Here is a 21,455-nt window from a genome sequence, read left to right as displayed (position 1 = left end):
GTCCTAGCTCTCAAACCAAGAAAAATCCCATGGCAGTCACCTGTTTGGGTCAGCCACGTCAACAGGTCAGCTGCGAATGCGTACAGTCTCAGAGATAATCAGCAAGGGTAGGGGAGACAATTGGCGTCGTTTTTTACAAAGGAACCGCGTAGGCATTTGCCATGAGCTATTTAAGAAAACTGTAGAAAACCTAAATCTGGACGCCCGTACTGGTATTTGAACCGCCGCCCTGCCGAATATGGATGAAGTGTATTATCATTGTGCCTCCCCATTAGATTGCAAGCATAAAGAATGAAGACGGAATAAATGCTAGAGTTCAGAGGTTATCGACGTAGAGGTCACTGGAGACGGAACTCTTACATAGTTGAAGGATTTGGGTCAAGCCAGAGCGGTCTTATAATATTCTCATGAAGTGAATCATTGAAACTGTGGAAGACGTGAATCGAGATTGCGATTTGCAAGTTCATAAATTTCTCGTTAGCTGTCCGTACTCGTATTTTCGTAAGTTTCCTGGTCAAGCCCGCAGGACAATATTTCATTCGAGTAACTACTGCGAAGCAGTGCTTTAGTTTTTCTCCTGGGAGAGACACTCCTGTAGATTTGGAGGAGACTGTTGCTTTGTTTGGGAGGAAGGAGAATCGGTAACAGATCCAACCACTTGACTGGGTCTGATAACTGTGCTCTGACATCTGAGCAGGCATATTTCTGGGTGCGATGTGTATTGAAGTCAAATCGAAAATTTTCATTGTGCAGCAATAGTACAATACAACAAATACTGCATAACTCTAAATTTTAAAAAAATATGACAAGGCTCGAGAGCAGACTAAAATATTTTATTGTGGGACTGTACGAAGTGGCAGATTGGTTTTGGAAGGAGGAGACAGAATTCCCTTCTCGACTTACCGATGGGTTTCTCTGTTGCTTTCCTAAATTCCTAAACAACGTGCGGCGCATGACGGCATGGTTCCATCGGCATGGCCGCTTCTGACCACCCTTTTTCCATTGAGCTAGAGCTTCGAGAGGTATTCAAGTCGATGGGACGTTAAACTTCACTAAAATACAGTTCTCGGATTTCACTGGAAAATAACTTCAATACAAAACTTGAAATGGGTCGTGGATTAATAAAAAAACATTTTAGTAACTAAAGCAGGTATGCAATAAAACCATAATAATAAAACAGTGGCAAAATGCATCCATTAATGTAAACTGAGAAGTTTTATTTTTGACATATTATTTACTTAATAGTTCTTTCTTTTCATGCACCAACTACCAAACGATGCGGTTGTGCAGCTAATTCATAATAAAAAGTTAGAAACACACATACGTAAGAAGCCAAGCTATAAATGATAATTATCACGAGGGAAATAAAATGCAAACAAGAAAAGGCACAATAGAAAACAGAGTTCTCGCAAGAGGTCTGCAAAAAAGAATGCTAAAAGTGTTTAGAGTCACAGCCTGTTGAATATCTTTAATGTTCAGTCGAGTAAATGTATGTTCATTACAAGAGAATCGTGAGATTCGTCCTTTCTTCCGTTTTTACAGTACAGGGCTGTACTTTTTCTAGTTACTTAGTTTTCTGTAAAGAAGCCTAAAAAAGAGTAAACTTCGAGAAAGATTTTGAATTAGCAATGAACAACGGATCAATTTTTTTCTATTCAAGCGTTTAGTTTTGATCTACAATACGTCTGAATAACCTGCTTTCCTCCTGCAAGCGCCTCGTTTAGTTTCCATATGAGAATACGAACTTCATATTGTATACGTCCCTTCCAAAACTTCTTTTGCAAGTATTTCTGAAGAAATTGTGCAGGTAGGGACTGGTAACAGATGTATTTCTTTTTTGTGTAACATTTTAATTTAATTACTTACATTTTTTCTTTTTCTTTCGGACATCTCGGTGTTAGTGAAACACAGTCACATCACAGAAGACAGAACAAGACAGAGTAACGAAGCTTGAAACTGTGAGAAGTCAAAAGTAAACTAAGTCTGAAAACGACGATGCCAACAGCAACAGTAATATGAATGATGATAATAAACACAGTTTAAGAACTGAATTTTGTAAGTCCTAATAATGAGCAAGAAAAGGAAAAGAAATTTATTTTGGAATGTTAAGAGCACAATTCTGGCTTTCACTTGGACTGATTCAGGGCAACCTTGGGAACCTGTAATCAGATTTTTCAATAGTTTTTAAGTTCATTGATCTCTTCAAATGTCATCTCGACTATAATCCCTGTACCATCTAGGTTAGATATATTTATTAGCAGAATACTGGAGAAGTCTAATCAGTCTAGAAAGAAGATTGCTTACAAATCACTCGTGCGACCCATTCTAGAATATTACTCAAGTATGTGGGACCTGTACGAGGGGATATTGAATTATATAGAGGCAGGGAGCACGAATATTTGATTTGCGGAAGTGTGTCACAGAGATACTGAACGAACTGAATTGGTTGACTCTTGAAGAAAGACAAACTATCCCGAGGAAGCCTATTTACTGAGTTTAAGGAACCAGACTTCAATGATGAAACTAGGAGTACACAAAAATCACCTCTGTATCGCACACTCAAGGATCATGAGAACAAGATTATAATAATTACAGCACTCGCAGAGGCATTAAAATAGTCGTTCTTCCCGCGCTCTATATGTGAGTGGCATGGGAAGAAGCCCTAGTAACTGGTACAAAGGGACGTACTCTCTGCCATGCACTTCACGGTGTGTTGCAGAGTACAGATGAAGACACTTTAGTACCATAGATCCAAAGCGAAAAATCCTTAAAGGAAGCATTGTGCATACAGGGTGCAATTATTGAACTATATGGGGAAAAAAACGTAAATTGGTTGCAAACTACGACCCCACACATTTTATTCAACATGTAAACGTCACTACAGATATGCCTGCTATCTTTGGCAGTGATGTGGCTCAGACGAATAGCGAAATTCTGCCTGACCCACTGAAGTGTCGGGACATCGATGGTGTAGACGACCTTCTGAATGGCTGTTTCCCGCTCAGCAATGGTTTTCAGAGTATGTTATGCTACACTTTAGGCTTGTCCTTCACACGTGTGCTAAATGGCAGTCATTGAAGGTTTATTGACGTACGCCTGCAGAACTTTAAACGTATACTGCAAAACAGTGTGTTTATAATTTGCTTTTCAAGGTCACCACGAATTGTCTCAAGAATGTAACAGAACGTTTCTCACGTCATCTCATATATTCGTAAAACCTGCCTTGTTACTCCGATAACTTAGGACAGAGTGTGCAGTATTAGCCACGTTATTTACGAGACAGGAAAGCTCATTCACATGCATTTGGCGCCTCTTTAGTAGCAGAAGCCGCTATGCAGCACTTCTATCGAAGGACAGAGGCCTCCTGGTATCCATCCCACCCTAAGAGGTTAAAATCTAACATACTTCATACATAAAATAGATTATAACGTAACCTGACCTAACCTAACCTCCTTGACCCTGCCGAAATCTGACGGCGATCAGACGCAATATGACCATTAAGACGGCCGGCGTTTTCAGACGAACTTCGGCGACGGTGACGGCCGGTCGGTGCCAGCCAGAATGCTACGAGTTCTAGAGCCCCTCTTCCTCGTATAAGAACGTAAGTGACCTGCCCTGTGGATCACACACATTTACGTCCGGATGGACCAGCACGAAAAGCATACGATGGGTCAGCGTCCCAAATACGCGAAACCTGCAGAGCAGGAAGCTGTGACGTCAGACGCGAGGCGCCGCGCCTGGGGCCAGTGTGTTGTAACGGGACTCGCAGGTAATAATGGCACCGGGCTGCAGGTGGTGTTGTCTGGACAAGTAGTCTCAGCATGACGTGCGTGTTGTATTCATAGACAAAACAAATGTGCGTCTGGATTACTTTGCGGCGTTGTGCGGGTTTAAGGCTCCGAGGTCGTTGACTCATCTAGAACCGTTAATGAATACGACTGTTACCTGCGACCTCCTATTTGGTATGTTAATGCACTGCGTAACGCCATTACGCCCTTCAATCAGCCACTTACATCCAGGGACAGTTAAGGGTTATAGGACAAATGGCGTGCGGGGCACGTTATTCACCGGAAAATTAGCACAAGTAAATATTCTGTCTTGTAGCAAGTGTTCACGCACAAGAAAGGGAGCCTTGGAATGTCTTAGGAACAAACATTTTCACACACTTGCAAGCAGCCATAAAAAGTTCAGCTACAAATAACGTGCAGTTTAAAATGAGCCTAAAGGACTTAGTGGTGACCAGATCATCCATGGACGAGGTGGAACCGATTTATGTATATGTTACCAATAATAAGCAAAATAACTCTAGTATTATGTAAACTGTGACTTCTGCAGATCTTCAGTACAGTAATGTGATTAGTACAAACGAGTGTTGTAAAGCGATTGTCTGTTTTATGATGCGTGTCTGCATTAACATATGAATTGCCATACGCACTCAGTGTATTCTAAGTTCACAAGTTTTGTGACAAGTTTATTATTACATCGTAAATAAAATGAAGTTTAAGATTTTTTTGGTTACAAAGACGAAACAAATCGCAACACAAAAAAGCAATTAATGTAGGGTAATGAAGTTTCGGGAATACATTTTCTAGATAACATATTTAAGTGATTAACATTGCAAGATCACAGGTTAATGGTAGGGGGAGATAAGCCACTGCAAATGTGAAATGCTTGTACGTTAGTTACGGGTAACGGCCAGAATGTTGAATGTCCTCATTTTTTTTAAAATACTGGGTGACAATTATTGAGCTATATGAAATAAAATCGTCATCACTTCTGAACGGTCTGCATTCAAACTGATTCAAACTGCAGAGTTGGGCTCGGGGCATGATGGGAGTTAGTATGCGTGGTGTAGTTTAGCGACGAAGCCCTCTTTCATTTGGATGAATTCGTCAATAAGCAAATTTTGTTCATTTGGGGGGACTGAGAACCCGCATTTCGCGATCGAGAAGTCTCTTCACCCTCAACGGGTGGCTGTGTGGTGTGCAATGTCCAGTCACGGAATAATAGGTACGATATTTCTTGATGGCATGGTGACTACCGAACGGTACGTGAAGGTTTTGGAAGATTATTTCATCACCATTATCCAAAGTGACCCTGATTTCCACAAGATGTTGTTCATGCAAGAACCCATTGAAGCAGGAGAATGTCTGATGTCCTGGAGGAGCACTTAGCGGACCACATTCTGGCTCTGGGGTACCCAGATACCATGCGTACGGGCCTTGATTGACCGCCATAGTCTCCAAATTTGCAAACTACTTCATATTAACAGAATCGCTACCCAACTGGCATAAAACACCAGTTAGCAGTAGTAATAATTTGTAGACAACTAATGGCAACCTACCACAAAAAGATCCAGTACGCTTCAGTTGTGATACGCATATGAGATACGCGACCCTTTTCTCTTGAACAAATTATTTTTTGAGGTTATAATCTACACCTAAAATTTTCAATAAAGATTTTGCTTATTTAAGGTTTCGAACAAACGCGCGATTTCGGTCCGTAGATTCCAAGCTATAACCTAATTATGATACTTTCATTCTCAGGATCCACAAACTCACTCTTTCTTAGACTACAATCAGTTTCTCACACTCCATATTTAGTGTGCGAGAACATCTGTCGATTTGACTGAAGAAAACAAACTGATTTGAATTTTGCCGATTGTCTTCTGAAGTCTGTACATTCAGAAGATAAGATCAGCTACGGTGTGGCTGTGCACATAGTGGTGTACTGATGTGAAAAAATCTGCTGTCTCCAGCCAATGTCGGCCATCGGCGGAATCTGCCGATATCGGAGCCAGTGTGACCTTAGGTCTTGAAGCTGTCTTAGCGTTATTGATGCGGCTCCCTGACCTGCAGAATTTCTTTTGGAAACCTACATCTGTATATTCGGTGGATGGAGGTTTGTCTTCTTCCTTCTGAATGCATGTCCATTTTTTAATGATTTCTTTCTTCATTCCGAGGAGACGTATAATCAGTGCTTCAACTATTGCACTTGGTTTTCTCTATATTCTTCATACATTTATATTCTATAATTTCATTCATTCATGCATAAATGCATCTTATTCCGAAGGAAGTATATCTAAAAGTTATTTTGCTGTGCCTTCTGTTTACAAGTGCATCAGTACTTGGCACATCAGTCTGAAATGCATGGCAGAGAGGACTTCCCACATCCAACTGTACTAATTGTTATGGCTTCTTCCCATTCCATTCAACTATGGAGCACAGGAAGAACTGATTGTTTAAACATCTCTATGTAGGCTGTAATTAATCTAATCTTCTTCTCATGATCCCTAAAGGAGTGACATGTAGTGGGTCGTAGTACGCTTCTACATCAATTATTTAAAGCTGGTTCTTGAAACTTTGTAAGTAGGTTTTTTCAGGATAGTTTGCATGTATCTCAGAGTATCTGCCACTCTGGGTTCTTCAGTATCTGTCACACTCTCCCACGGGTCAAACAAACCTGTCACCTTCCACACTACTCTTCTCTGTATGTATTCAATATCCCCTGTTAGTCCTGTTTGGTATGGGTCCTACACTTTTGAGCAATGTTATAAGATGGGTCACCTGATTATCTTGTAAGCAATCTTCTTTACAGACTGGTTGCATCTTCATAGTATTCTGGCAGTGGGCTGAAATCCACCACTTTTAGCTACAACTGAACCTACGTGACTGTTCCATCCGTACAAACTGGACAGCCAATTACTTGAAAGAGTTAACAGATTCCACCGAAAAGCGTGTAAATGTGGATGTGATGACTAGCAGGAAAGGCGCTACTCGGTAAAAAAAGCAGGTGTTTCCTTAGCTGCATTAAGTAGCTGCTGCATACATTGTGCTGAATATTGAAGGAAGGAAGGAACTATGGTAGATGTAGATGGCACAATTTTAGAGAGGTGACTGCAACTCACATTGGCCAAGAATAGATATCAATCACGGATTTTTCAGTGGGACCCACCCTTTATTATTTGCATGAGCACAATTGTAATTATCAGAGATTATTAGAGTTATCTACCTGCTGTATGGATACAAGCCTGTTGACAATGAGCTTTATCATTTGGTATTTTAATTAGTGCCTTACAATCGGGTAACTTAAGCAGTTACTGATGACTTATTTTCCCAATTGTATGTAGAGTTTGTGGAGATTCCTAATTTTCTGCTTCATCTTTTGGTATATTGTGGGAGGCAATTGTGTAATGAAGCAGAGCAACACTCTCAAATGAGTATAATGAACTTCATGATCAGTTTATGCACATGTTGGATCCATCGTAGTTTTTCCATCTCAACACCAGGAATTTTTATATGTAGGACTGTTATGACCAAGCGAAACTACTTTCGTCTGGCCGTAACTATGGGTTTTTTGATTGCTTGGTGAGATGGCACATAAGAACTGAACTCAAGAAATATTAATTGACTTTATTACATTAATTAATAAATTATTTATTTAACTCTGATACACTTCTTTGCCACAGGAATACTGGATAATTTACAACTGTCATTGACTATGTATGCATCATTTGATGCACAGGTTAACAAACTGTCCTCTTGAGGTACAATGTCCAACATTTCCTAAACTAAAAGTTCATCAGAAACTTTAGTAACTCATTGGTCCTACACTACGATGAGTACTTCAGATGAGGTCACAAACTGGAGAGAGCTCTTGCATGCTTGGCCTAAGCATGAAGCCACTGCTATACTGAGATGAAGGGCATGTCTTCAGGAGTGTCTCCCATTGGTTGCAGCTGATTGGTGTGGCATTGCAATCTCTGGATGATGCCACAAGGCTTTCATTTTGTGAAGAACAAAGTTGTGTTGTTGCATCTTCTGTCAGAAAACTGGTATGATGTACCACTCCACAGTTGTCTATCAACTTGCTAACTGTATTCAAGTCATGGTCTCACTCTACAATTTGTACCCCTCACATTTCCATCCCTTGTCATATCAACAATTCCATGATGCCTCAGTGCATATTCTGTTGATTGATGCCTTCTTTCAGTCAAATTGTGCCATAAATTTATCTTCTCCCCAGTTTGATTCAGTACCTCCTCATTAATTACCTGATATATCTCTGTGACCTTCTGCATTATTCTGTAGCATCACATTCAAAAAGCTTTTGGCCCATTCATGTCCGTTTATTGACGATGTTTCACTTTTGTGTAAAGTTACGCATAAGATAAATACCTTCAGAAAAGGCTTCCTAGCACCTAAATTTAAACAATATGTTAGCAGACTTCTCTTCTCCAGAGATGCTTTTCTTGCTATTGCCAGACATCATTTTATATTCTTTTAACTTCAGCCCTTGTCACTTATTTTCTGCTTAAGGGCAAAATTCATCTACTACCTGTAGATCAGTCCACCATAATGTATAATGACCAAATTATTACATATGCTAGTGTTACAGGAACAGATTCAAGGTTCAAATCTGGAGGGGTCAGTATTTGGCGAATCCAAGAAATTGAATTTGCCCAAAAATTTGAAATGATGATGTCTGATACTCTTAGTTTAGGAACTAAAAACTGACAAGCTCTTTTAACTTTGACATCATGATTTACACAGTATAAAATTGAAGTGTTCAATCAAAGTTAGCAGTACTTCACTTAGTACCATGACTGTGAACACAGGTCTGAAGTCTATGGCTACATGAGCTTGTAATTAGAGAGAATGATGATTCTTTCAGTTCTTTGCACCTATGTTAAATAAGCCAGTCTTCTGTTTATTTTCTTAATTGAGGTTCTTTTTTTTCTGTCTTCCTTTGCTCAACTTCCTATCGTTTGCTGGTTCTACCTGTGAACTTAGGAAATCACATCCCCTCTCCCCATCCTACATAGATGTGCATATGCTGTAGTACCAACCTTTAACTAGGCCTTACGTGAAGTATGATTATAAATGTATTTTAAACTGCTGTAAAAGTAAAATATTGTCATCCCAGCAAAAGACAATGTTGGACTGTCAGTAGCTGTAGTACATGACACCAGTATTTTATTGACCTCTGTCCATTATTATTTACATTTCACCTAAAATGATGTTATCTTCAACTAGAATCTATGTTCTCTCACTTTCTACTATCTTATCAAATTAAAAGAAATAGCTGTCAACTCAGTACTATCTCTTTGCAATATCTCACTGAATTGGTTACCAAGTATTCTTTCCTACTCTTCGGCCACACACACAACACTGTTATTACTGTCTCACGTCTATCACCCTCTTGTATGTGTTCACGCTCCTGTCCCAAGGAGTGCCACATTCCAGACAAAATACTTACCAAGCCTTCCCTTATGCCTTTTTCTAGTTTGCCAGATAGTAATTTCCTCCTTAGCAATCCAGATGTCCCAATTTACACTTCAAGTCTTCACTGATCATACTACCAAGATACTTAAATGCTCTAACATGGGGGAATTAATTAAATCAGTAATAAAACATGAATTAACATGACATTGAAAGCAAAGATAATTAACAAAAACTAATAATTCTGTTAAATTGGTACTTACTAGTTGCAAGGAATGAAAATCTCCAGCTTACATTGTCATATTCTACAGGATAATTGTTCCTACTATTCTAGTGAACTAGGTATAAGAATCACAAGTGGCAGTAAGAAAAGCAATTAACTGCTGTTTAAGTGCTTTCTGAATCACATCACTTCAAATTGCTCTAGACCTAATTGCACTACCTCATCACCACGTAGTTGGTTTTGAACTGAATACATCTCACACCACTAATTCATGACTTCTACATTTCACATACAGTTTAACAAACAATGGCCTTATGAGACATTCCCAACACCATCAAGCTCTTTAAGGGCCATAACCATGAATATTGAAGGAAGACTGTCTATTGGCTGTTACAGATCCACATACATGGATCCAATCTGGAGAGCCTACATGCGCATATTGACCCCAAGTTCCTGCCCGAGAAGTATGGCGGCACAAGGCCAGAGTACTCCTACCGACAGTGGATGGACTCACTCAGCCAAAACCCACTGATCATCAAGGGTAAGTTCTCTTCACATAACACTGCATCCATGTCTTCTCCCTCCCTTCTTCCTTGGATATGACTTGAGGAACTCTCCACTGTAAGTGCTACAACCATAGAATAAAATTTTATTTCTTGTTACTTTCTAAACTTATTTTAAAGAAAGTAAAATGAATAAATAGATTAAGGTTAACTTTCTTCCTCTTGTAATTGCACAATTAAGTGGAAACACAGCTGTTAACAACTTACAAAAATTGTAATTGTATGGTACTAAAACATAATTTCCACTGCTACCGTGGACAAAATTTCTCTGGTTCTGAAGAAGAATCTTCTATCTTTTTATGTATTTAAAACAATTATTAATGTGGTTTGGGTCATCTCTCGTGAATCAAAGTGCATCCTCAGAAAATCTAATTAAAATAACTACTGACAATTTCTTTCAAAGTAAATTATTCTTCACATAAAAACACACACTACAAGCAGCCAAAATACTTCTTTTCACATGATGAAAACATCAGATGTTACATGTGATGACAAGAAAGGTTCTCATGAAACACATCTAAATGAATGTTTCTTTTAGTAACAGTAAGCTTCATTTTCCTTAGCTGTCAGTCTATTGGTACAATTGTTGGTCAGATTTGTTCTTGCAATCAGTGTGTGATTCCATGACTCCAGGTCCATGTGACTTCTGCAGCTCTCTCAGATTTGACTATGAGCCTATATATAAACACAATTGGGATGTAAATGATAGAAATATTTCTAAATATATTTTAATAGCTCAATAAATTCTGGAGCCAAGTGTCTACTAAATTTACAAGTTTCCCTGTTATTACTTACAACAACTGTTATTATTAATGTCAAAGTACAGCTCCCTTGTAAGGTAGGTAGTATTTTGTGCATTACTAATTCTTAAGTACTGGAGAACATTTACAAAAGTCTTTCTCAAGATTGAATTTTCAAAGGCCTGTACATGGGTAGAAATCAGTGAGCCAGTGAATAATAATAGTAATAGTTCATTGCTGCTTCTGCTGTTTTATAGCTACCTTGATTCCTTAGGCTATGAACACTTTTAGTTCTCAAGAAGACTGTTTGCTTAAAGCCAACTGCAGTCATCTTCAAAACAGTGTCATCTGCAAGGCAAGTGCAGCGCTATTGTATGCTATAAAAATGTGAACAAACTTAAACTAAGTATTATTAAGTAATTTTTATTATTATTAAATTTTCTGAACTAATAAGAGATGTTGAATGCAGATAATTGCAGTGAGTAGACGAAATCAGCCCAAATGAATATTCCTTATCACAAGTTCTATACTACACTAACTGTCAATGAAAAACATTGTTTTTCAGTTACAAATAACTATTTTGTAAATGGAATTTTGTGTGTCCATTTGAGAGTGGTCCAGAATAAGTTCATCACCAAATTAGATTTAAAAAAATATCCTTTAGCACTTATTAATTTGCCAAACATTTATTCATCCTGTGTTGCTTGCCTAATTCACCCCATCTCTTGCCAGCACTGCCCATGCTACTTTGTCTCTGCTACTGTTAATCAACAGCACTACTCAGTCACTGCATGAATGGGAGTCATTCTTCTTGTATTAATACATATCACTAAACTGGATGCTGGACCATGTTAATATGAAACCTCTCCATCTCTCTCTCTCTCTCTCTCTCTCTCTCTCTCTCTCACACACACACACACACACACACACACACACACACACTCACTCACACACACACATAAAAAACAATTTGGAGACAAAGTTTTTTAAAATATGTAAATTTCAAATGGAAATATTCCCAATAACAAGTACAATTATCCCGATTTCACATCATTGTACCTTAATTAACTACAGTGTAAATTGTGTTTCAGAGCTGAAGTCCCTTGGGTACACAAGAGGAGATGAGGAAGAACTCCCATCAGATTCTTCCTGAATTCAACATGTTTTAGCAATTACTGTACAATAGTTGATGCTGGCCAATGTTGAAGTGCCTTTAAGTAGTGCCTTATCTATACATCTTAGTCTTGCAACTGTTGTATATGAATCTTTTCCTGCATTGCCAAGTGTGCCTGATTTTTGTAAATTTAATTTTTGTATTATACTGAGTATAAGTAATTTTGTTACAAATGTATTTTAATAAATATTTAATGAGAGTAAAAATCAGTTTGAATTGTAAATATACAGACTTCAGCCCTACTACCAAATTAATTTCTTAGTGACAGTTACCCCACAGCCATATTACATATTACATGATACGACCCCTGTAAGGCATCATAATTCTTTGAATGGAATGTCAGTTTATTAGTGAACAGCAGTACACTGTCTGTGGAGGTGGCAGCATATATACCAGGGAAAAAAGTTAAAATTTTGAAACACATTTGGTAACGATCCATAAGAATAATTCTCAGCTGAGTTAAATGGTTCTTTAAATAAAAAAAGTATTGCAGCCAAAAATCAGTTTTAGTTATTCATATCTTATATGGCATTATTACACCACCACCACTGTCATAACAACAGGAAAACACTGTTTTTTGTAACACTGGTTATTTTAGGGTTTTACAAACCAGAAATATTCTGTATTTAAGTCTCAAAAAAAAAAAAAAAATTGTTCTCAAATGCTTCTAAATGAATACAAATGAAAAATTCTCTTTGCATTTGTTACTGTTTCATTTCCAGACTATCTCATACATATATAAAAATTAAATTAAAAAATGAAATAATAGGTAGAGTATCACTGAAATATACTGAAAATTTATATTGCTCCTGCTGTTGTTAAGTAGTACAGTAAACTGTTCAATTATGTACACTGTATTAGTGTTTCTCGTACAGTTCCAGAGAAAGATTCACTCGTGTTATAAAATGATTATATTGAAAATGAACCATTACACATGATTTCAAATACCTCATTATTTCAGAGTGCCTGAAGAAACCAAGTAATGATATGACAAGTGAGTGGAACAGCCCATTCTAAAAATTTATCCTTTAGAAATTTTGGACCTCATTTTCATAAATCTCAGAACTTGCTTAATCACCACAAATCTCAATTTATACCATCTCAGGCTTGGAAATATTCACCAGTTAATAGTTCAGAGGTGCACTTAGACTCACAAGTTGTGAGTTATTTAAACATAACAGTTTCATCAAGCCCTGGGCAAATGATTTTTTTTGTCAGTATCAAGTACACTATGTGCAGCTTTTAACACATTTAACTTCCCTGTAGCTGAACTAATAGCTCAACTAATGTGTAAACCATACAGTCCCAATTACTGTAGAAGCAGTAGTTAATTATAAGTCGAATTTTAGTATTTATGCAGCTATGGAAGTGTCAGGATGCATATTCTTACAGTAACTGATAATAATTTAGGAGAAAAGGACACTGCTAATCAAATAGTAGAAGCGTTGAGTTGTCAGCATGCACAAAAGAGAGAGAAAACTTGCCACATTTTGAATGAATCATTTGCTTTTGTACTCTAGCTCAACAAAGGAGTTATGCTACAAGCTAGCAAGTTTTCTTTCTCTTTTGTGTGAGCCTGTTCATAACTCCATGCTTCTGCTATTTGATGAGTTGTCCCTTTTACTCCTAAATTATTTACATTCTATCTGAACTTTCCTATTGTAATTGTCAAATAGAATACACATCATCACAAGGACAACAAAGGTAAGTATTGTAGTAGTAATAGTTTTATTCGTCTGTGGATCACATTTAAAAGCATGCATGAATAGTTACAGAATTAGAGTTTAAAAACAAAAGAATTGTCATATATACAGACATTCGCTTTACTGCAAATCTAGTTTGACAAGAATAAGCAGATAGTCTGTGGGTCCTAATAGTAAGAACCATCATTGCATTTACCTGAAGTAATTTATACAATCTTAGAAGACCTACATTAAGATGGCTGGATGGGCTTGGAGATCTCATCTTTCCAAATACAAGATCATTCTCTTAAAAACAATACTATTTTTAAGTTTCCCTACTGTTGATTTTGATAAAGGCCTGATTTTTTATTCTCTTTTCATTCCAAGTAAGAAGACCAAATTTTTCAAAGGATGTCACAGCAAGAAGATTTGTACCATCACTTTAATTTTGAAGATGTGTAAGTTAAGAATGGAAAAAATGTAATACAACTAGATTTGTAATTTTTATTAATACTTTTTGTCACATTTTCAATTATTTGCCACTAAATAACTTTTTAAGAGTAAAGCAACTTTCCCCTGAATGTTTATATTGGATGCACCACAGAGAGTGATTAAAACATTAACACAACAGCATGCCAGGCCAAGACAACATTGGCAAAACAGCTTGAACAGAAGTGCCACTAGTGCAAAGTGGTAGCTGCCACTCACATACTCCAGAATTACTGATGCAGCAAGCTACTTCCCAATTGTTGTGGACACTAATGAATATTCTCTTCCATGCTACAAGGCTAAGTTACATATCTTGTTTCAGAAATGGTGAAGTTGGTCAGCTGTTCTTGTGCTACTGTGGTACACATCTATGGAAACTGTCGAAGGCCAGTGAAACGACAAGTAGCCAACAAGGTTTTAATGTCAATGCCTCATCACTGAGTATGGAAGTCAGAGGCTTGTCCACACTTGTAAGCAGGATAGGTGGCAGTCTGTGGCACATCTGATAAGAGTAAAATGTTTGTGCAAGCACAAGTCTTTCAGAGCACACCGTCCTGTGTGCATTGTTGAATATGGAGATCTGCAGCAGACAATTGACCCATTTACAAATGCAGTAGGCACAGAATCATTGAGATTGGACTGTAGATCAATAGAAATAACTCCTTTTTGGGTGAATAATGTTTCTTGTGCCAGGTCGATGGTTCTCCTTGGAGATGTCATTGAGGCTCAGTACGCTCATTACTCTATGAACAAATTCTAGTAGGGGCAGTACTACACTAGAGGGAGGGGGAATAGTCATTCACCTCAGCTCCATGAGACCTGTGGCAGCAATTGAAGGTACCACAGCAGCTGAACGTCGTTGCAGATCACCTACATAACTTTGTGGTTGATGTGGTCCCTGATGGAGATGACATCTTACGGAACGGTAACTGTCTATTCTTTAAGGCCACAATCACGCTGCAGCAGTTTGAGGAGTGTGTCAACAAATTTATGTTGATGTCTTGGCCACTAAATTTGCCTGATCTGAACCAAACAGAACACCTACAGAATGCTTTTGGGCACCAACTCCATGCACACAAACCATTAGCCTATGTCATGGGAACTGCGTGACTTGTGTAGTCATCTGATACTGATTACCTCCTGAAACTTACCAAGGACTTGACAGATTCATGCTGCACAAATCTGCTGTTGTATTGAGATCCAAAGGTAGATCAACATGCTGTTAAGCAGGGGTTATAACGTTTTTGCTATCAGTGTATCAGCTTACCTCAAGTTTTAATTTTGCACACTGCAACTTGCCATTTGCTTTTCTGAAAAACTGAGTCAGCATCCCACCATAATGAGTGAGATTTTGAGTTCAGAAAGAGAATAAAACTTTGTTATACATTGCTAGAATTTGGTGTAATGTTTCCCAAGGAAAAAAGTACAAAAGTAACAGTGATCTGTATTCCATAAAGAGCTATTTGTAAAGAGAGTTGACAGCTTTCAGTTTATTTAGAGCATGAAAAATAAATAACTGTGTTAATGTGTTTTACTGAAATGTTTGCACATGCTAAACTCATGTTGGGAATACAACTTAACCAAATCCCAACCACTAGTGCACTGTCAGCTAAACACTTATATGAATTATCTCTCATTAAAAATACATAGTGGTCTGACATTTAATTGACTTGGTAAGATGCATACAACATGTAAATGTTTCTTTTATAAAATAATACATTCTCTTTTGTTGCGTAGATGGCAAAAGATCATGTAATAAGTTTTTGTTAAACCTTAATTGCTAAATAATTTTTGTATACAGAAAAGATATTCAACAATGGACAAGGTCCAGTCTCATCAAAGCAGTATCCATTTCACACCAATGATTTCCAAAATGCTGTGTATGCCTTTTTAGGGTAAATTCTACATCCATATCTGGAGAATAAATTGGTTATAGTTGAAACATGTAGTTGCAAAACAAAATGTTATAGCTTGAGCAAAGTCATGGGTAATAAGAAAATTCTTTTAAAGTCATCCATGAAGGTATCAGAATCCTTATTAATAAAAAGGAAGAACTTAATGAATCTATACAGAAAAAATGATAAATGGAATAAGAGCAGAATACCACATGGAAATCAGTTAAATTTTATAGAATCTTCTTGATGAATACAACCTAATATACTACTGTGAAACTAATAACAAGAAAGAGGATTGGCTACAAATGCAAAACAGGAGTGTGAAGTGCAAGGCCATTCTGATTGATGAAACAAAGACTTACAGTACTGACATATAGGCCACAAACTGGAAATATCTTAAGCTCCATAAAGAAGCTAGAAACAGTTTTAACACACTGACTGCAACAAATCAGCTGCTGGCAACAGCAAAGCCTCATGTTTGATGCCATATGTCTCTTGGTGGCCATAGTGATCAACATTTTAATACGGTTATGTAGATTCAACTGCAGCATCATTGCTTGTAAAGATTTGAATGCCGATTTTTCATGAATGCTGATCAAGGGCACCTAGAGTTGTGTATGTCCAACTTTGAATTATTACTCCCAGAAAAATTCCTGAGAAGGATTGAAGTACATCGTGTAATAGAGCATGATGGTGAAATGTTAACGATTGAATGATGTGCACACTTTATACAGTATTGTATTATAGAATCCCAAAATTATTTTAATATGGAGTTTAGAAAGACAGTATGGAAGAACACAGAGGAGAAAAATATAAATCAGACAGTGTAGATTGAAAATTTAACTCTTTCCTCCATGTACCCCTAACAGCACTTTGTCTTGTTTTCACTAAAACATACAAGAGAACAATCAAACAGTAGCAGGGGTAAGGGTAAGGGTAAGGGATGGATGACCTTGGGATCAAAATATCTTGAGATAATATGATTTACCACCCCTATATTAAGCCAACTGAATAAAGATATCCATGTTCAGCTACCTCCATCACAACCTGTCAGTTCTTTAATTGGTATCAACTGGATCACCAGGCTTACTATAAAAGTTATACTTCATGAGATAAATGCAATTTTCTACATACAAATCATCAGGCTACTTTATCTTATGAGTAACCAGCATCAGTTCATATATTCAGTGACATCAATGCTGGAAGACTGTCTAAATTGATGAACACCTCCTCTGTTCATGTATACCTGCCACATTCAAAGTTTGAAGTGCTCACTAGAGATACAGGAACAACACAAACTATCTGAAAACACAGAGGAAAAGATTATCAAAAATGGCATGCCAATATTCAGGGTGACTCAAAATTCCATTAACATTTGAAAATGCATTAATTCACAGAATATGTGGTAGTTAGAGAGGTAAAAATTGAACATACATGACTGAAATGACATTGGGATTTATTGAAACCAAAAAGAGAGCAAAAGCTGGCCAACAGATGGCACTCAAAGGCAACATGCACATGATGCCACTTGAGAATCATGTATAAAGTTAGCCACAGTGAGACACAGAGTCAGATCATTCTTATCCTGGCTGATAAACACCTGCTGAAAAGTACAAATTTTATGCAAGATGGTGCTCCAGCCCATGTTGTTACATGTGTGAAAGACCTCCCGTACACCTTATTTGGTGAGGATCATGTGCTGAGCTGCCATGTCCTTCATGCTTGGCCTCCCAGGTCCCCAGACATCAATCCGTGTGATTATTGGTTGTGGGATTACCTGAAGTTACAAGTCTACCGTGAGTATCCAACCTCTTTAGTGATCCTAAAAGACAATATCTGACAGCAGTTTCTCACAATGCCTACTAATATGCTGTACAGTGTTAACAACATTATTCCTTGCCTATGGGTATTGTTGATGAATAACTGATGACACATTGAGTATTTGTTATAAAGAACATTGTCTTTGCTAAAAATCAATTATTATGCTAATTATTGCTTTTGTATCATGTGAAGCGCCATCTGTTGGTCATTTTGTGCACTTTGTTTTGGTTTCAATAAAACCGCATGTCATTTCAATATGTGCATCTGTATTTAGCTCTCTATCTACATTATTCTGTGAAGTAGTGAATTTTCAAATGCTAATGAAATTTTGGGTCACCCTGTAAATTAAATGTGAATCTCTGATAATAATACCTACTTCCACACTTTCGAAAATATGATGTCACAACCAGACTTAATGAACTTTCCTCCATATGAAGACAAATAATTACTAAATGACAGTGTCTAGAATGTGTAAGTGAAACAATATTTAATTTTCTTGGTTCCACCATCTATGAAATGTAGCAGTGCACAAATACGCCAATTAGTACTGAGATAAAAACTATGCAAATATAATACGGTTAGAATATTATAGAAGGACGTGTACAAAAAACTCTCTTTCAGTCTTTTTCTCTTGTTATTAAGTCTTGGATGGAATTAGGTCTTCGTTGCTGAACTGTATTACTAAATGTGACTCATACTTACGTTTGAAACTGACTGAATGCCCATTAAAAGAATTAAAAAATATTTTATGACATTAAGACTATGTCATTTAAAGAACATCTTTTATTTTGTATAAAAAGGAAAAGATCCATTTTATTCAGTGCTAGGGAGATAACTAAATACAGAAGCTTTTATTTGGTTTGTGATTATTTCAAACCCTACTTTATATGTGGTTACTAGTTGCACATTACACTAATTAGAAGCTGCGGTTGCTTATTTTTCTCAAAGTATGATTTTTGTGACCAGCAAAATACCAAACGAACTGCTTCCAAACTAACTGTAAGCCATAACTATTTGGCAATTTTGAAGTAAATGTTTTTATCCTTCTTCACTTCTACAAAAATAAGTGAGATTAAATCAAACTGGGCACCCACAACAGATTAACTGTAACAGCCCACACTCCCCCATACTCCAGTATTGTGACACTCTTTTGTGCCTTCTTACTCTTTTGTTTCGTTCTCTCACCAAAATCTAAAAATCTGAGCTCCCATAGGTTGTATAGCTCCTGTGCTGCTCCTCATTGCCTTTCTAAGCTCTCCTAGGAGCATTTCATGTACAGCCATTGCCTAGAAACAACAGATTGTATGTCTTGGGGAGAGGGCATGGTGATTACACTGCTAAATAATCTCTTGGTGAGGCTGTTGGTCTGCCGGCGATGGTCTCCGGGTTATCAATTGTTATGAAGTGCTCTGGGGCTGACACGAGCAGGTAGCTCTCGAAAGAAAGAGGGGACTTCAGACCTGTTGTGTTGATCGTAGGTGGAAGCGGCATGGACTGCTCTAATTACCTTGAGACTGTGCTGTTGCCCGACTGTCTTTTGTCAAATTTGGCCCTAACCATGAGTAGTGAGTCCTGCAATGTTACAGAAATGTCTTCTGGGAGGTAGTCTCGCAGGTCTAGGCTGACTGTAAATTGGCTTGATGGGCCTGGAGCTGGGGCTGATGGAGGGTAAACATTGGGTGTGTCCACTAAGGTCCACGCCAGTTTTGTGTTGCTCAGTGACAGTGTTGTCGTTTTTCAAGCTTGCAAGATATCAAAAGTGTTTGGCCCACATTTTAACACCTTGTACGGACCACTGTACACATAGTGGATTGTGGGTTTGATGGCAGCAGTTCTGAGTATGACGTGTGTACATGATTGGAGGTCCTTGTTCACAAAGATGGTCAATTTGGCATGATGGGATGCGGATGTGGTGGATGTGATTCCTCACATGTTTTACTAGGTCTGGCAGGTTGATATCCATGGGATCAGTGGTTTGTGATACAAACTCTGCTAGGAGAGTGGTCAGTTCCCCGTAGAGTACCTCTGCTGGTGAGTCATCCATATCTTCTTTGTAGGCAGTTAGTATACCCATCAGCAGCCAGAGGAGGGCCACCATTCATTCCTGGTCATGACATATGAGCACTGTCTTGAGGGTGCAGTGCCACAGTTCCACAAGTCCATTGTATTGAGGATGGTAGGGTGTTGTGTGGAACAGGTGACACCCACAGAGGTGGCAAAGCTTGGAGAAAAGAGCCAACTCAAACTGCTGGCCCTTTGTTAATTGTCAGGGACTCAGCAGCTGAAGAGTGTAATCCATAGTGTGATGAAAAATCAGGTGATGGTGTTGGCCCAGATATCAGTCAGAGGTGCGGCCACTACCCATTGAGACGTTCTTTCTATGGCTGACAAGATGTCCTTGTATCTGTTTGAATCTGGGAGTGGCCCCATCAGGTCTATGTGGGCATGCTGGAAATGGTCTTCAGGATGGAGAATTTCTCAAAGGGTGGTTTGGCATGATGTCTAATCTTGGCCCATTGGCATTGGATACAGCCTCTCATCCACACAGCACATATCCTAATAAATCATGTCTGTACTTCATAACCCAGGTATGTTACTATACCCTAATGAATTCAGAAATGTCTTCATTCACGTGACCAACTGTCACTCAAAAGTCTTTCATTAGTTTTACAAATAACATGTTAATACCATTTTGTGGGTAGATACTGAACAGTCTTTAATTATTTATCAGTGTAAATGTCCAAAATACATTGCCTAACACTAAGTATAAAGGTGCAGAACATTTCATTGTAATGTACCTGACCCACAGTACCCTCCCATGGATTTGCCTACTCATTTCTACTTACTTTAATCCTAATGTGGGTGCACTTCACCTTATATCCCATATTAGCCACACTGTAGTTACTTTATAACACTACACGAAGAAGTTCCTTTACTGTATCTAGATGCCAATGTAAATCTTCTGTCACTTCAGCTTTATTTGTTTTGTTTTGTTGCAGCCTGCCATGGATTCCTCTCCTGTGCCAACATCTTCATTTCCAAGTAACTTTCGCAACCTACACCCTCAATTATTTGCTGAATTCATTCCAATCTCTGTCTTCCACCAGAATTTTTACCCTCTACAGCTCTCACTAGTACCATGGAAATTATTCCCTGACATTTTAACTGATGTCCTACCATCCTGTCTCTTCTTCTTGTCATTGTTTTCCCTATATTTCTTTCCTCATCAATTATGTGGAGAACCTGCACACCCCTTACCTTATCAGTCCACCTAATTTTAAACATTCTTTTGTAGCACCATATCTCAAATGCTTCAAGTCTCTTGTTTTTCAGTTTTCCCATGGACCATGTTTCATTACCATACCGAGCTGTGCTCCAAACATACATTCTTAGAAATTTCTTTTTCAAATTAATGTCTATGTTTGATACCAGTAGACTTCTCTTGGCCAGCAATGCCCTTTTTGTTGTCTTATACCATATCATATATACCCAAGCTCACTTCCTCTAAATTAATTCAGTTACTTCACCTCTACGTGCTAAAAGTTTGTTTATCATAGCTGTGTAGATATATGTTTCCCAAAAATATTTTACAACAATATTATTCTCTCATCAATAGTCACAAGGATAGTTTTTTAGTGTGGATAATT

General features: G+C 37.9%; 1 protein-coding gene across 1 annotated transcript in view; it reads left to right on the top strand.

Annotated features, from left to right (window-relative positions):
• LOC124776474 (clavesin-1-like) overlaps window positions 1–12,130 on the top strand; it is a 236,978-nt gene extending 224,848 nt beyond the window's left edge. Inside the window, exons 7-8 of the mRNA XM_047251487.1 lie at window positions 9,841–9,985; window positions 11,839–12,130. Of these exons, the coding sequence (XP_047107443.1) occupies window positions 9,841–9,985; window positions 11,839–11,900 (207 nt within the window). The 3' untranslated portion in view covers window positions 11,901–12,130. The remainder of the gene's footprint in view (window positions 1–9,840; window positions 9,986–11,838) is intronic.
• Window positions 12,131–21,455: the final 9,325 nt, after the last annotated feature.

Source organism: Schistocerca piceifrons, chromosome 2 (genome assembly GCF_021461385.2).
Source record: "Schistocerca piceifrons isolate TAMUIC-IGC-003096 chromosome 2, iqSchPice1.1, whole genome shotgun sequence".
NCBI classification, from domain to species: domain Eukaryota; kingdom Metazoa; phylum Arthropoda; class Insecta; order Orthoptera; family Acrididae; genus Schistocerca; species Schistocerca piceifrons.
Note: the sequence above shows the minus strand (reverse complement) of the source record. Positions and strands in the feature narration are given on the sequence as shown.